Source organism: Phoxinus phoxinus, assembly GCF_949152265.1.
Source record: "Phoxinus phoxinus genome assembly, chromosome: 14".
In the NCBI taxonomy this organism is placed as follows: domain Eukaryota; kingdom Metazoa; phylum Chordata; class Actinopteri; order Cypriniformes; family Leuciscidae; genus Phoxinus; species Phoxinus phoxinus.
Window position 1 is genome coordinate 2,910,147 of NC_136889.1, and position 18,717 is coordinate 2,928,863.

The following is an 18,717-nucleotide window of genomic DNA, read 5'->3' on the forward strand; positions in this document are numbered from 1 at the left end:
TAAAAATGATAGCCGATACTGATTATTGTGCATCCCTAATCCACACATCCACACACTCACCCACACTCGGACTGAATTGGGGGCTCGTCCGGGACCGGTTTGTCATCGGCCCTCCTACGGCGGCTGTGTGTGTGTGCGTCAGTGCTGGGCCCGGGCTCCTGGCTACTGTAGGGAACGGCCTGGGCTCCGGGATGATCTGGAGAGGACGTGAACTGGGAGCTGTGGGGTAAGGGGCTGCCGGAGTGGTGGGAGCCACTGGCCAGCGCACATGGGATAGTGAAACGTGAGAACCAGCAATCAAAACAATATGAAATTACTTCATGTACTAGTTCATTTAAGCACCGGTGGATAGATGAAGAAGGGATATAAATATACAGGTCTGAAAAGGCTGTGTGTCCACCAAAGCGTTTTTAGCCAGCTGAAAACACCTAGCTATGGGCGCTTGGGAGCGTTTTGGCAGCACAGCATTTTTTTCAGTTGAGACACTTTGCTTGTTATGATACGGAATACCCACGAAAGTGTTACTAGTATCTCATCACACACATATTTTGTTTCTGTGTTGATTCTATATTAAAATGTCGATAAAATGTAACGTATTTTCTAGACGAGGTTTTTGTCCTAAAAATAGGCTGAAAAATGGGGGGTCGTCTTATATTCGCGATATAGACAAAATCACGGGGGAAAGGGAGGAAGAACAATGGAATTAATATGAAATAGTGACTGAAACGCGACCAATTAAGACAAAACCAGCTTTCCCTTCCAAGATGTTAATCTGCACAAAAATCCTGATAATCGAGCAGTCGTCTGATGAAATCAAATACACATAAGATAAAAAACAATATCTGTGCTGTGATTTCGGCTATACTTGCATGTAAAATTAGAGAAGCAGCATAATATCTGTGTTTAACTGAATTAAAACACTGCTCCTCTCTGCCGCGCGAGACGCAGAGCGAGCGAGCGAGAGAGAGAGAGGTGCGCGAGACGCAGAGCGAGAGAGAGAGATAAAGAGAGAAAGAGAGAGAGAGAGAGAGAGAGAGAGAGAGAGAGAGAGAGAGAGAGAGAGAGAGAGAGAGAGAGAGAGAGAGAGAGAGAGAGAGAAGATGCGCCCGCGTGCTGGAAGAGAGAGAATGAATTATCAGTGCAATTTTCAAATAAAATTATTTTCTGTTGAAAACCAGATTTTTTCCACAAAAATCTATTTTTGTCCCCAAAAATAAGTCTGGAAAATGGAAGGGTCGTCTTATATTCAGGGTCGTCTTATATTCGGGTATATACGGTATTATGCTTTGTTGTTGTCATCTGTTGACGTTGTACAAGCAGAATGTGGGTGTGGTATTAGTCCCGCCCCTCCTCCACTGTGATTGGACAATTGGGTAAAAAGTGACAGTGATGAGCGCTGCGTTTTACCCAAAGTTGAATATTCTTCAACTCTCGGCGACCTGTAAAGCGCCTCGTTACGCTCATGGCGTTTAAAAAACGCGGCGCTCCCACTAAAAACAAATGAAAAAAATACGCCAGCCGTGTGGAAAAATGCTTTGGTGGACACACGGCCTAAGAGTAATTAGATCAATAGTGATCTAATTCTAAGAACGATCCCCCGGGATTCTGCATTGACAGTGTTCTGTTCAGGCATATTTTGAAATGCATTCACAAGACAAACATGCACTCAAAATCACACACATCAGAACTGACAACATGGCTACCAGCAGGACCTTTCTACAACAACATGACAGCTGCCATTCTCTCCGGTCCATCTCAAGGAGACTTTTTACCATTTGTCTGCCTTTTATGTAACAGTCTATGCTTTCAAGGGTTTAGTTGACATAACTGTCCTTCAAGACGCTCTAATAATACTCCCTAAAATAGTGTACTTTTGAAACCTCACTTATCTATGCATTTGAAGACAACTCGTCATGAACAATATAAGAACACTTTCATTGTATGGATGGAAAATAACCCATGTAAACATTTAAGCACCAATGCAACATACACAAAGCCATCTATATTTCCTAATATCCAATGTTATCTTGATTGCACAATCCCCACAACCACCCTGGACAACGCAAATAAATCCTTGTAGTGGGTCTGTCCCATTTTTACTACACAGGAAAATATGAGTAATATTGAGGTAACTGACCAAAGACTGGATCTGCTACTTCCAACTGATTAACTGGACTGGAATCACAGGAAATAATTTCCAGTGTTCCAGATGTATTGTTCAAAAGTTTGGGGTCAGCACGTTGTTTTTTTGTGACAGTAAAGATATTTATAATGCCCCAAAAGATTTCTATTTCAAATAAATTATGTTTTTTTTAAAACTTCATATTCAACAAAGAATCCTGAAAAAAAAGTAGTTTTTTGGTTGGAAGCAAAAACATGCTGTTTTTGTGTGTATATCTTTAAATGCAAATGAGCTGCTGCTCCCCGCCCCCTTTTCCAGAAGAGGGCGGAGCCTTTACAACTTGTGTCTCGGATACTCCAGCAACAACAAAACAGGAAACAGCATGGGGCCGTTTCCACAAATGCGTTTTTGCATTCCACTGCGCTGCTTTTCCAAAAAAATGTATGTGAAGAAGCGCTAAACGGACCTTGTATTGTTTTCTCTTGTTCGGTGCCATTCACACACACGCGTCTTTGCATCTAAAAATGCAACGTTTCATCTAAAATCTTTTTTTTTTTTTTAAGGTTCAACTTCTTTTATCAAATTTTGTATTTTATTTTTAATAAAGGTTCAACTTCTTTTATCTAAAAACTTTTTATTTTAATTTTTTTACTTCTTTTAATTTGAGTGCTGCGCTTTTACAATGCCATTTCCTGCGCGAGACACTGTGAAAGATGCGAGCGCCAAGGTCAAACACGTCCATCTAGCACTTTTACATAGAAAAGCAATGGAAAAGAAAGGCAGTGGGATGTAAAAATGCATTCTGTTTTCATTGATAACATTTAGACTGTTTATCACGTAGCTGAGGCATTCTTGTGAATCCACTAGCGGCTCTAGTGAGGAGATAAACGGCGGATTGTGTACAGCTCACTCAGAGGAGGAGCTAAGCGAACAGGGCAGATTCACTGAATTTTGCATAATAGGTCACTTTCAGGATCTTCAAACCGAGAACAGAAAGTCAGTGATGGCAATTTAAATGCAAAAAGTCTGCTGGCTTGCTGTTAAAAAAAGCACCATCCCTCTCTCTCTCTCTTTTCAAGAGAATACACACAGCTGGATATGTAAAATATCCAGATACTGTGGAATGCTTCCAGTCTGCTATCTGTTATTGTTTATAAATATGTGCATATTCTTCAATCCAGTTACACACAAACACACTATTTTTGTATCTGGATTTTGTACATATCCAGATAGAAAAACTATGTGTTTGTGTGTAACTGGAAGAATATGCACATATTTATGAACAATAACAGATAGCAGACTGGGAAACTAACCATTAGGCTAATCAATAATGTTGGCAAAAACTCACCGCTTAGAACCATTTGAATATAACCAACCAGGAAATGCATGATCCATTCAGCCTCAAGCTACATATCTGACCTATTTTATATTCTCCTGTACATGAGCACTCTTTCGCTCACCTGGAATGAGATGAGATCTCGCTCAGGTCTCCTATACTCCCGTCCGCGGGTGTGTGTCCGGCGGCCAGAGCCGCGGCGTAGCTCTGAGGAAGGTACAACCTCCCGTGGTCCTCCTCCATTGAACCTTCTTCAGTCAGCTCCGGTGTCCAGGGGTGTCCCGGATCAGACGCGCCCCGGCCCTGGAGCACGACGCGGGCCACAGATGCACTGGCCACCCCTGGGGTCATGCTACAGGGAGCAGTGTCAATGCCACTGTCAGTGGAGGCTCCTTTAATGTAGGTGAGACCCAGCATCTCTGGATCCATCAGGTCCCCGGAGCCGAAGTGCTTCTCATCACTGTTACTGCTGGAGGCATTGCTGGACAGAGTGTTACTGCTGGAGTGACTGGAGTTCTTATCGCCGCCCTGCTGGAGGAAGACACACACACACCAAGGAAACATTAATAATAGGGATAATAAACCTGCTGCTGTCTGTCATTAGACAGGGACTACAGATTAAAAAATATGTATGGCTAAATCTGGCACATTTACATGATGGACATGAGTGCTCATGTTAATTAATGTGCATTGTCCCTTTTAAAATAAATAAATTCAAATTAAGGATAATCAAAGAACAAAAGAAAAAGAGAAATCATTCACTGCTCTAGACTGAATAACTTGTGTAGCTTTAATAAGGATGAATCTATATTTCATTTATGATTTATGCAGTGAAGACTGTGAAGTGTTTGATAACTTTATTAAATTTCGGTATATATCCTAACTTTTAGACCTGCCTGAAAGTCAACGGTTACACGGATCAAAAACAATGAAAACAATAACTTTTTGTAAATTTTAACAGGGCAAGTAGAAATCTGAACTGGTCTGACTGGAATAGAAACAATTGAGCCCTGATTTATTGAAGGACAGGTAACTGTGACATTTATTTTAATGGGCTTATGTGAAGATTGTTTTAATATTTTTATGAAAGAAGGCCAATACTGCTATTGATGTCTCTATGATTTTTCCCCCTCAATTTTAGCCATTAAGTATAGCCATTCAGCATCACAGTATAACTGAAAGCTAAAAATGTTAACACTTATTAGACTTTAAAATATATAACAACTTTTAATTTAAAATATAGTCTACGGTCTTTATGTTGTTTCTACATTAATTTGGAGATTAAATGTGAAATTATTACAATTTTTTTTATATATCTGTGTATGAATGATATATATATATATATATATATATATATATATATATATATATATATATATATATATATATATATATATATATATATATATATGCGTGTATGTATGTATGTATATTATTCATACACAAATATAAAAAAAAAAGTTTTAATATATTTTGAATATAATTAATACACAAAAAAAATAAAAATAATAATAATTAAGAACTGGCAGCATAAATACCAAGGCAGTAGCTCACATTGCAACAAACAATACATATCGTGCCATTGTCTACGTGACGTTTTGCGCTCGCTAGCATATTTTATCATCCATAATTCTAATTAGCAGATGGAAAACGGGTCGCATCCGCTGTCATATTCTTTGTCATGTGACACCTTCTTTAGTCCAAACTAATATCATGCCAATTTAAATGTACCACTGCACACTGCAAAGACCAGCAAAACTAATTACTGTGAGCTAATGAATAATTCTGTGACTGGTGGTAATGTATGCAAATATGAGCTGTATTCATTAATTAGTGCGCAGACAATAGGCGTAATAAATTAAAAGAGCGGAGCCTGTGGTGAATGGCCCATGTACATCTCCCAGTGGATACGGCCAACAGCATTTTAGACAATGCAACAGACATTAGAGACCATTTCAGAGATGAAAAGGTTTGTAAGTTATTGATATAGATGGTAAAAGACAACAACAAACTTAATTAAGAGACTGTGATTCTGACATTAAACCTGCTTTTAGACTGACATGAAACGACCCAACACACTCATTAATGCAGCTGTAAAACACATCCACTTAACATGGATAATGAGACAGTCCTTTAATCTATCATGCTTTTCCATATTTGTTCAGAGGCTCTACAGCTGCAAACCCCCTATAGCTCTTCATCACACACACAATAAATCATATGCTGTAGATTAAACATCCCCAGGATCTCAAAGTTTTCAATGCAACTGAGTTGCTAACTGAGAAAAGCATTAGAAAACATGGCACTCGAGATTCATTTGAACAGCATGAAGTGGTAAAAATTGATTGGGTATTATACTTAACGTGGGATGGAATGAATTAAGACACTATATGCCAGAAATTGATAAATGAATAAGTAACGTGATTAAAAAGTGCAGTGATTGCTGATCAGAATCGAGGCATACACTGAAAGAGAAAAGGCCTCATTTAAAGGAAATTACAAGTAATAACATTAGTGTAAGTGAAACTAATTCACATTAATTTACCTTGCAGGAAAATGAAGATGTTCAGTTTAACAGCAAAAAAGTATCACTATTATACGAGGCCTGGCAACGTTTTACTTCATTTCTGTGAAAATACATTTAAAATCATCCAAACACACAACTCTTTTGCTTGGTGGTCGGCAACAGAGTCTAATGTCTGCATTTAGATGTGTGCATTTAGATTCTAAAGTACGATTGGTTAATAGCGTCTAAGGCGGGGCTCAACGAAAGCTCAATTATATTGAAGTAAATCCATATGTATGAATTAATACAGCAGGCAGCAAAATTGCAATGCTTTCTAAGATACTTCATTTTCCGGCAGCATCACATACATCCTTACCAAAATGCATTTGCAACAAGCTCTTAACACTCAAAAGTATAAATAAAATATTTCAAATGTGATTATAAAATATTACAAAATGTATTTCAAAATGATTTCACTCAATATTTGTGTGCACTACTCCTTTTCTACGCTTATTAGAGCATAACACTAGCTATGCTTCCATGCAAAGTTGCAATTTTAAAAACATTTGCGAACAAAGCCCTGCAGAAGTTGCTGAAATCGGGAAAGAAACTGTTTTCATACATCATGAATGACTTGGGTCTCAGAACGAGCAGACGAAACGCTATAAACACTTGCTATCTTGTGTTCGGAGATGTTTGGGAACGCAATCGTGCGAGACAGTTCTGGGAGGTCATCATACAAACTATTTAGATGACATTTAAGGCTTTTCAGAATGACCAAAACAACATTTGAGATGCTGTGCGATGCAATTGGTCCGGTTATCCAATCACATGCCCTGTTGAGGAGTCACATGACTTTTTAGGGATTTATTTGGTAATTGTGTTTCCATCGTAATTGATGCACATGTCTTCTTATCCAATGGAAAAACTGTATACCTCAATTAAGTGAGTTTTTTTTAATGCACATTTTTTTGCATCTAGCAGTCCCAAAACTTACATAAAAATAGGTGGATGGAAACATAGCGACAGTTAACTTACTGTATTGCTAAAGCCGGACTCATTAGCAGAGATTCTACATACTAACATCATTTCAAATCAGTCGTGTACAGTATAAGGATCATATACATACAGATGCACACACAGGGATCACTACAGGAGCCCTGCGTTAAACGAGCGTAATTTACTTTGCATTGTCTGCCGGTGATCAGATGCTCTTCCTGGATCAGGGAGCGAGAGATATTGGGTAAAACTAACATTGAAGGTGAGAGAGACAGACAAACACGAGCGTGTCCCTGATAACAGCACAGAGCGCCAGCACCAAGGGCAGACTGACCTTATCACCATTCATTCATCACACTGATGCACACACACACTGACAGCACGAGTAGCGGGGCTCCGTGTGTGTGTGTGTGTGTGTGTCATATCAACCGACTGTACGTAAAGACGAGCTGGAGACGTCTCCGAAGCAACAGATTCAGGAGAAGCCAATGTTACTTGATTATAGGGTTGATGTGTGAAGTGTAAGTCTCACTGACCACATTTCCCAGAGGGAATTCCCCAGGATTATGAATTAGTCCGGCATTTATAAACATACAGTTGCATATATAAACAAACGCCTGATGGCTAGCCAACTGAATTATAAATAAACCACATGGTTTATTTTGTCAGCGGTCTTCTGAACTGTGGATGAACTGGACCTCATAACCTTCTATAAGCTGTGTGTAGGACGACCGGGATTTTGCCAGATCAGTGTTTTTAGCGTTAAATTTGCGGCTTCAACAAGATTCTTATTTCATTTTGATTTTAGGGGACATGATTTATAATAATACAGAACAAGCATTAAAGATGCTAAAGCAAATAAAAATCGAAACATTTCTATTTATCCTCTCAGTAACGGCTTTATTTCTTTGAGGAAATAAATATGAGGTAGCCTATTTTTAAAAGTGTGATTTTATTAGACCTGGAAAAGTTATGTACATTAATAAAATAATTTATATAAAGAACATTTTAAATGCATTTATGCCAATAACTATGATAATATTTTCTAATTATGATCATATTTTATTGGGTAAAGACTCTAAGCGGTGTTACTTTAGTACCACTGACTGATAGATTAGTAAAACTATAATTTTCAATTAGTGTTTATTTTTTTATTTTCCATTTTCCTTTTAGTAATTTTATTGTTTTTTGTCATTTTTATTAGTTATTGTTTTTTTAATGTCCATGTTTTTTTATTTTTTATTTAAGTTTTAATTGTAGTACATCAAGTTAAACTAAATGAAAACAACAAATACTTTGGCAACTATAGCTGCAATAAAATATATATATATATATATTCTATTTCAGTTAATGTTTATTTTATTTCAAGTAACAACAGTTTTTTTTTATTAACTAAAAAAAACCTGATTCTGAAATATATTTTTAAAAAAATCTGTATTTAATTTCCAATTATATATATATATATATATATATATATATATATATATATATATATATATATATATAGACACACACACACACATATATATATATATATATATATATATATATATATATATATATATAATTTTAATTATTATATTTACCTATTTTAATCTATAAACACTCCTGTTTCAGTAAATAAATAAAAATGTAAAACATAAAACTTTATCAATAAAGCAGATGTGCCAGAGGAAACCTATCAGCAGACATGAGGAATGAATATTGAATATTGTTGTGGACAACGGAGGGTCTTGGATTTAAAAAGCGTTTTTAATGGTACATAATGATTGGAACATGTTTGTTCCTCCCGAATCTTCTTTCAGGATCAGAATAACTGATGTTCTTCTTCAGTTCTCCTCTACCGGAGAGTCTTACCCGCGTCAGCTTGTTCGGGGAATCCTTGCCTCTCTCCTTCAAAGAGTTGAGGATCTTGGTGGAAGGGACGTGCCACTTCGCCTCTGTGAAGAGAGAATCAAGCGTTGAGCTTCTCAGAACATCTTACTAAAGAGCACATGAGCACAAACACGGTCTAATGTGGTCATTATGCTGCACACTGATGCTCTAGATGGAGATGGGCAACTGATCCTCTATGATATTAGAAAAAACAGACTGACCACAATAACTAGGGCTGCACCAAAAAGAGAATTGCGGTTTTTCTTATAAAAGTTGCATTTGCGATTAAAAAAAAATCTGCACAATTTGGCTTGTGATTGTGATTTTTTTGAATTTTGAATTTTTGAAAATTAGAATTTTGTGATTATATATTAATATGATTAATAATAACGGTAAGACTTTACAATAAGGTTTCATTTCATAATGTATTAACTAACATGAACAATGAGTAATACGTTCATTACTGTATTTATTCATCTTTATTTATGTTAGTAAAAAAAAAGAGAAGTTAATTGTTTGTTCATGTTAGTTCACAGTGCATTTGATTGTAATTATGTATTAGCAAATGTTGAAATTAACATTAACAAAAATTAATAAATACTGTAGAAGTATTGTTCACTCTTAGTTCATTCTAATGTTAACTAATGAAACCTTACTGTAAAGTGTTACCATAGTTAATAATTATTATTTGTATTATAACTAATAAATAAAAATTTTAAACAAAATTACTTTTTTAAATTCTTAGTGCTATATTAAAATGTACGAATGACCTCACTACTGTTCATGGCAGTCTTAATATCTTCATTTTCACACATTAAAGCATCAAGCTTTTATTTAGGTGGATAACCACGAGCTGCTCACGAGTAAATGAACACAGAGCCTCGCTTCACTCTGAAACACACATGTATTTATTTTATTTAATTGCAGATTTTTGCATTTTCATAATCACAACTCGATTCCGGTTTTTAAATAATCATGTAACCCCAACATGAACCTATTTCCCCCCCAGCAGGACGCGTTTAACTTCCAGTGTCAGCAGCTAATGTCCATGTGACCTTCACTCTTGAGGAGGATAACTATAAAGCTCAGTGTGTGAATCTCACCCGCAGAGCGTGTTCTCTCGAGGGTGGGCTCTCTCTCCCCGTCTCCCAGCATGCACTGGGCCTCAGCGGAGCGCTCGTGGAGAACGGGAGACGGACACCTGTGGAAGGATCAGGCGTGAGTTTAGCGGGCTTCAGTCAGCCAGAGGAGGAGGATGATGAAAGACTCATCTTTCATCGCAGTGCACTGATGTTCAGTTCTCCTGAAACACCTCCAGCTGGGATCAAAGTCTGAGGACACGGTCAAACTCATAAAGCGATAGCTCATTTCTTTACTCATCATACTAAGAAATGTCAGCCTCGATTAGATTCATTATGGATTGATTATCTCACACTCTCCCAACTTCCTCTGTGTGAAGGTTCTGCTCGAAACTTAATCGAGTACCAATTAATAAATTAGCAATTACTGAGCCTATTTATACATTAATCAGGTTACTCGTTACTTATCAATTCATTTCTAAAACCCAAATCAACCTATATCAGATGAACAATACAATAAACAACTAATGTTTACAGTTTTTATATAAAATGGAAAAAAAAATTGTAATATAATGTATTATATTTAATGATATTAATATAAAATAAATTAATATTAATAAATAATATTTATTCTGGAATCAATAAATGTTTGATTAGTACATTTAAAGTTAATTGCACTATATTAAATAAACTCCAAATCTCTATATTACAATTCAAATCAACCTACATCAGGTGGACAATATGATATACATAACAAAATGTATATGAAATAATAAAATATACATTTAATTAAATAATAGTAATATTAAATAGTTTAATACAAACTAATAGTATAAGTCATAAAAATGTATAAATATTTCTTATTAATACATTCATATTAAATAAAAATATTTTCAATAAACTTAATCCACACTACGGTACATAAATAGTAAATCATATTAAAATTTTAATGTAATTGAATGTATTTATTTATTAATTTATATTAATCAAATTATTAATTGGACCAATACAATAATACTTAATTAAACCTAAATAACCAACATTTTACTTAACATTGCAATTAATTGTATTAATTGAATTTTTTATCAAATTATATTAATATAATAACATACAGTACCGGTACATACTATTTTTTCAATACATTTATTATTTATTACAAACTACATATGAATTATGCCACAGAAAAAAGTCTTGTCTGTGAGTGTGTGTTAGCATGTTACCCGTCGTATCCGGGCGGCTGGTTCCAGCTGGCGCTCCCACAGGGTCCGGGGTCACTGGAGGACGACTGGTTACTGGGAGAACTGCGGTAGTGTTGGGACGCCTCTCCTTTACTGCAGGACATCTGAGGGCTCTCCGTATCCTGAGCCGTTCTGTAGCGTGAGGAAGACAGAGAACAGATGGAGTCGCCGCTGATACTGACACGACTAGCACACTTCAGTCTCAGCAACAGGTTTCAGCGAATCACAGAGTCAAGAAGACAACATCAGCGTGTCTGATCTAATCACTCGCTTCACAGGAGTGTGTTCAATCACACCTAGAAGCGGATAACACAACAATAAACATCATTTTTCCTGATATAACATTCTTATCAATCTTGAGGAAGATTAATACATTAATAATGAATGAAACTAAATAAAACATGTATTAAATTCAAATCAACCTACGTCAGATACATTTAAAAATTAAAAAAACCCGTCAGATAAACATATACATTTCATGTTTTTTTTTTTCAGTTGTAGATTAAAGATAAGATTTAATATAATATATAATATGATATATATAAATAATAATATCATGAAATAAAGTACATGAAAATATTTTTTTTATTAAATAATAGTATAATCAACAAATAATATTTTTTATAAATATTTTTATAAATAAAACATTAAATTATTTTCAATAAACGTAATATAAATTAGTTTATAATTGTATTTATAAATATAATTATATAATTGTTATAAATATAATTGAATGAATGAACTAACGGTGATTAGTGAAATGGATAATTAGGCAACAGACCGACTCATAAAGACCGCACTGATTAAACAGCAATCACTTTAATCTGACATCAATAACGGTCAGATTATCATGCTTTCAAATTAATTTAAAACATTTTAAGGAAAATATTAATTAAATTTTCCTTTTATTTACTTGACATTTGGGCAACTGTGCATTTGGGTTTTCCATGCGTACAGAAGATGTGCACAGAATATCAAGATTTAGCAAATAAAAGGGTAACTGCAGTAACATACAGTATTAGCATAAAACATAACAATCTAATCTTTATTGATGCATACTCCAAAAATAGCACTGGTAGAATGGTAATATGTTCCTCCACTAAAAACCTGTCTACTAAACCATCAGTGATCCAATCACACGTCAGCTTGTGGAAGTAGTGGCGGGGAAAACTCCCGATCCTGCAACGCTTTTCTGTTTCTGTCAGCTTTAATAACGGGAATCAGCAGAGCTCTCCTTCTCCATGCATCGCTCACACCTTCCAGAACCGCAAAATGTGACGTGTAGAAGCTTAATTAAGGAGATCTGCACAATTGGCATGGTGACTTTGCACACCAAAAATGGCACAGGACAACATGCATTCTAGTGTATTAATACACTGTGACAGAAGCATACTATGGAAGCTTGTTTCCGCCACAGAATAAAACATTTGTAAAAAATAATTGCGACTTTTTATCTCACAATTGCGACATCTCGCAATTCTGACTTTATTTCTCAGAACTGCGAGATATAAAGTCAGAATTGCGTGAAAAAGTCTCAATTGCGTGTTATAAAGTCAGAATTACAACTTTTTTTCTCGCAATTGCGACTTTATATCACGCATTTCTGACTTTATAACACATAATTGCAAGTTTATATCTCGCAATTCTGACATCTTTTCTCAGAATTGTGAGATATAAACTCGCAATTGCGAGTTATTAAGTCAAATTCTAAGGAAAAAAAACGGACCTTCTTTTTTTTTTACCTCAGAATAGTTTATATCTCACAATTCTGACTTTATAACATGCAATTGCAACTTAATATCACGCAATTCTGACTTTATATTCCCCAATTGCGTATTATAAAGTCAGAATTGCGAGATATAAACATGCAATTCTGAGAAAAAAAGTCAGAATTTCAAGTATATTTCTCGCAATTGCGACTTTATATCACGCAATACTTAACACACAATTGCGACTTTATATAACGCAATCCTGAAGTCAGAATTGTGAGATGTAAACTCGCAATTGTGAGATAAAAAGTCGCAATTACCTTTTTTATTTTTCACTCTGTGGCGGAAACAAGCTTCCATATCATACAGATCTGCCAAGTCCTTTAAATCTTTGTGAGCATGTGTCATATCAACGTGTCCAGTGTGCTTTGAGTGATTTAGCATGAATGCATGAGCAGAAAGAGCGTCTGGTCAGTTCAGTGGCATTACTGAAGCGATGCACAGCTCTCTCCACATGCGCTCTCACACACGAGTCTGGAAAGGTCATCAACACCACGAGGGGCTTCCAGGTAAGAACAAATGACCACATTATAACAAACCAGATTTGAAAGGCATATTGCATGCATACCAAATACAGGAACCTGAATTCATGATGTTCTGGGTCAGTAAGTATGGCAAAAACACTGGAAATGCAACAAAACACTTTCCAGCAGCAAGTAAATGATAGTGCGCATTTAAAACGAAAATGTTGCATGACACGGAACAACAACAGACAGTTTTTTATGTGCAATTTTCACATATTTATGCACTGCAAAAATATTGTATTAGAGTATTTTTATCTTGCTTTACAGTTAAATAAAAAAATTATATTCATAAGTATCACAAGAAGATTATTATTATTATTACTACTGCTACTTTGAGCACATGTAAACATAGTACACAATACTTGCAATAGTAACTATATTTCTGTCATAATTTCTTCAATTTAAACCAAACCTTTATTTAGCGGGTTGTCCTTTGAGTTTCTGTGTATATATGATGATTCTCAAATGTAAAGCTGGTGAAGTGACTCTCAGAGCAGCACTTTCTGTAACGCTGCTTTGAAATGATGTGTATTGTGAAAAGTGCTATACAAATAAACGTGAATTGAATGGTGACCAGAAGTGATACCTGGCTCCATCTGGCAGCTTCCTGTCGAAAGAGGTGCTGCGTGGGATGGCGTTCTGGAGGACCTGCTGGCAGGGCGTGCGATCGGGACCCTGTGTGGGGGATCCGCGGGGAGCAGGCTGGCTGCTGGTGGGCACACGGTGCCAGGTGGTGTTTCTTTTGAAGGGCGTCTTGTACTCGCAGGGCGTTCCTTCACTGTCCAGCTTATACTCCACCATGGGAATGCGGTAGAGCTCTGAACATCCCCTGAGACACAGAAAGCAGAAAATAAGCCACCAATATTTTCATAATAAAATCAGGATTGTATGTATTATGCCCTTTATAAAAGTCTTGATTTGGTTTTTGGGCTCTACTAGAATAAGTTTTCATGCTTGAATGTTCAAAAAACACATTATTTTCCTCATATTCTCCATTGTTGCGGCTCCTCTCTTCCCAGTCTGTCAGTAACGCTCTGGGGTGCGTTTCCCGAAAGCATCGTTAGCCAATATGGTCGCAAGTTCCATCATTATCAGCATAGTTCAACGATTTGGTGTTTCCCGAAACCATCGTTCCAACGAACGTTCGCAAACAGCATCGCAAACTTGTGTGGTTGGAGCGACAGCTCTCGAGCTGTGGTTATAAGCATAGTTTCTAGTTTACATGAGATATAGACTGAATAAATCCTTATCTTTAGCAAAATAAGCAAGCTGACATTCAGTACAACCCGTGTTATTTATTTAGAATACATACAAATGTAATTTACGTCTTTTAGTTTGTCAAGAGATTTAAAACACCGTTTTTGAAGACTGTGAATGTGCGAACGTGCTCTACTATGTAAGAACGAGCCAAATATTGAGTCTGGTAATAAAGCAAAATAACTGAGAAAAATTAGAAATGGTCTTCAGATGACATGTCTGTAACTTATATGACAAAATCTAGCGTTAATTCGATCTCAAAAAGATGAATTAAAATAATTTATTAGTCCACCACGTGCGAGACGTCATAAACCAACGTGGTTGAACGATACTTTACGACATACGGTTTCGGGAAACAGTCGTGACGAGCTAGTTGATTTCTCCAACGATGCATCGTACTATGGTAGTTAAGCAGCGAGCTATATAGTTGTACGGGAAACGCACCCCTGTTTAGTTCCTGTCTCTATGAAGCCCCTCCTTCTGAAAGGCACACTGTGCTCTGATTGGTCGGCTGGAGCAGTGTGTTGTGATTGGTCAAGAGTGTGACACTTCGAATGTGTTTGGGAAATGTCCCGCCCCTTACCATAACCGCCAGTTTAACACACTAATAACTAACTCAAACAGGCCCCGCCCCTTTATTCTGCATATTAATTATTTAAATGAGGAATATTGTGACGTGTTTGTTCCCAGTAGAAACTGAAGACTACAATGGAGGCGTTTCAGGAGTTCAGAAACACTGACACTGATATAGAGAAGAACTGGCTTTGGAGGTACAAACAGCAACATTACACACTAAAGAAAGTTGAACGTGTAGAAAAGCATAATAAGGATCACTCAAGAAAATAAATAGAGTAATTTTTTTCTGAAATATCTTTCTTTTTTGGTTAACATCATCAGTCCCTCTTATATTTCAAACACGAGACTTTTCACCATGCAATCAATTCCTGATGTATGAATATTTACCCTGCTTTTTCTCTTATTAAATATTGTTATATATAAAGCATGGGTTTGCAACAAAGACTCGGTCACTGCACACAAGTGTCTTGCTCAAGGGCACAATGTTGAGAACTCATTTTTCACTTCTTCAGGGATTGAAGTAGTAATCATCTGGTTACCAGTCCAGAGCTTTAACAACTGCAACACACACTACTGCACACAATATACTCGAGTCAAGTCAAACTTCTTTATATAGTGCTTTTCACAATGCATATTGTTTCAAAGTAGCGTTACATAAAATCATGATGGTAATGTTTATCATAATATTGTTGACATTTTGCAATGAAATATTAAAAAAATCAGGCAGGTGAGATTTGCTGTATTATATCACTTTACTTGAGTATAATGTAAATATGAAGATAAAATAGGACATACCTGTACTTACAGGTGATACTTGTGAAAAAGTTAATTTCAGTAATTCAATTTAAAAGGTGAAACTAATATATTATATAGACTCATTACATGCAAAGGCTTTATTTGTTATCATTTTGATTTTTATGTTTATGGCTTACAGCTTATGAAAACCCCAAATTCAAAATTAGAATATTATGAAAAGGTTTTCATAAGCTGGAAGTCATAATCATCAAAATTATAACAAAAAAAGGCTTGAAATATCTCACTTTGCATGTAATGAGTCTAATATATTAGTTTCTCCTTTTAAGTTGAATTACTGAAATAAAATAACTTTTGCACCATATTCTAATTTTTCGAGTTTCACCTGTATATAATCAAAATGCTAAAAAGTGCTAGGTGAAAATATAGGCACATTTTCCGATTAAATAAAAAGTGACAATATATTGTATATCTAAATGTTGTCCAACTAAGCAAATTCCCATTTGGACAACTAAAACAACGATGTGAATGACACCGAACTCTCGCATATTCAAGTTATCAACGGACGCGGCCGCTTTTACATTAAAACATAAGCTGGATGAGAGTGCTAGGGGAACTGGAAGATGCACAGAAATGAGAAGCTGGATGAGGTGGGGTTCTGGTGTTGAAAGAAAAGAGCCCGAGGGTTCAGCGCTGCACCCAGGTCACGAAAACAGGACACTTTCCAAAACCAAAAAAAAAAACTTCTGCAATTCAACTCTGCTGCTATTGTCTCCATGAAGCTCTTGGGGTGAGGGGTTCACATTCTCCTCTGACATTTACATAACCAGCCCTGCAGCCCACAGGCTCATATCTATTAGATGCAGAAGACAGCCTCAAAAATCAGAGAATGTGATCTCTGCATCGGCTGAAATGTGTTTTAAATTGAGCTGCATTCATCAGTTATTTGCCCATTGCCCTCTGGTTATCACTGACCTGGGCAGAGAACACTAGACGCTACGCTACACTTTCTGGCACAATCTCTTGGCATGAGCAACACGGCAGTGCAAAACATCCTCGAAAAGGACTTTTTCCACTGAAAAATCATGCTGGAATACATTAAAGGAAAAGATCAGCAATAAATGAAAAATTCTGCCATCATTTACTCACCCTCATGTCATTCAGATTTTCCATGATTTCCTTTGTATGAAAAACACGATATTTTGCAATAGGGAATGAGATGTTTGAGGTCTACACACACACACACGCACGCCACGCCACGCACGCACGCACGCACGCACGCACGCACGCACGCACGCACGCACGTGAAATATTGTGAAATATTATCATCACAATTTAAAATATCTTTTCTATTACAATACATTTTAAAATGTCACATTTGATCCTATGTTGATTTGCTGCTAAAGAACATTTCTGATTATTATTAATGTGCTGCTTAACATTTCTGTGATTAATATTTTTTCAGGATTCTCGGATGAATATAAAGTACAAAAGAACAGCATTTATTTTTTACATTATAAATGTCTTTATTGTCACTTTTGAACAGTGTATTGCTCATTGTGGAATAAAAGTATTAATTTTACAGCTTTAATGCCCATTAATGAGAAACATTTATACTTTGCATGAGGTTTAATGCATTGAGCTATATTGAGGCGAGTCATGTGACACATCTTTAGTTCTGGGACCCAGATGTCAATGACCAGAAATCAAAAAGCATGCAGACGTGTCTCTGTAAAGCTGCAGAAACATTAGCCTCAGCTAACAGCATTGGCTCGAGTGTTGGAAAAGTCCGTCAACAGAAGTGCATTTACTGTACATCACTCACAGACATAATGAGAACCAGTTGGAAAGAAAAGTAAACTACTGAATCGAACATTTGGCACCTCGAGCATTTGAGATGTCGAGTGTTTACAGTTAGAATAAACTGGTCCGTTTTCTCATTAATGGGCTATTAAAAGTGGAATAATATCCAAGTATAAGCTAAAGGGATTTTAAAGAGGATGATAAAGATAATGTGAGTTTTTCCACAAGTGATTTACTTCAACTTCCACACACAGAACAAAACACTGACATTTTCCACATCAAAACCTGAAACCTCTGACGTACACGGACATAATCTGGAGAATAATCTCCAGTGTGAATGAGCCGAGAAACACGAGCCCGACTGCATTTAGGTGGAAGCTCTTAAAGATTCAGTGTTGTTTTAGAAAGACACTCGATCCCACATGTCCAACCAAGCAAAAATCACAAGAGTTATTCCCAACATTAGTGTCCTTATCCAAGGAAAAGTGTGTATTGCTCGTGGCTCTGCTCACATTTACAGGCTCAGATTTATAGAGCGATGTTTTCCACTGCCGCCCGCCAACAACTGCACGACTGACTCAATCCTCACACACTACTGCGTCATAATGGAAAACACAGTGTGATGTAAAGGTGAGATACTAATGTAAAGACTGACTATGAGTTTAGCAAAACAATGCAAGCGTTCATACTTCCTCACATCAAGTCTTGGTGCTCATTCCTGCAAATCAAGCATACATTTCCCATCATACACTGTACATGATGCCAATAAAACACTACATTTGTAAAGAAAAGTTTCACATTTAAAGCACCTTCAACTATACACTACTACTTAAAAGTTTGGGGTCAGTAAGATGTTTTGTTTTTTTAAGAACAGTAATAC

General features: G+C 36.3%; 1 protein-coding gene across 2 annotated transcripts in view; it reads right to left on the reverse strand.

Annotated features, from left to right (window-relative positions):
• The window catches only part of LOC307011050 (signal-induced proliferation-associated 1-like protein 2), a 149,133-nt gene that overhangs the window by 29,313 nt on the left and 101,103 nt on the right, over positions 1 to 18,717 (reverse strand). Inside the window, exons 10-15 of one of the 2 annotated variants that reach the window (XM_079636319.1) lie at positions 14,035 to 14,277; positions 11,138 to 11,287; positions 9,942 to 10,039; positions 8,821 to 8,903; positions 3,583 to 3,989; positions 61 to 255 (exon numbers count right to left, since the gene is read on the reverse strand). In XM_079636319.1, the coding sequence (XP_079492445.1) occupies positions 61 to 255; positions 3,583 to 3,989; positions 8,821 to 8,903; positions 9,942 to 10,039; positions 11,138 to 11,287; positions 14,035 to 14,277 (1,176 nt within the window). The remainder of the gene's footprint in view (positions 1 to 60; positions 256 to 3,582; positions 3,990 to 8,820; positions 8,904 to 9,941; positions 10,040 to 11,137; positions 11,288 to 14,034; positions 14,278 to 18,717) is intronic. The other variant, XM_079636320.1, reaches the window with a different exon arrangement.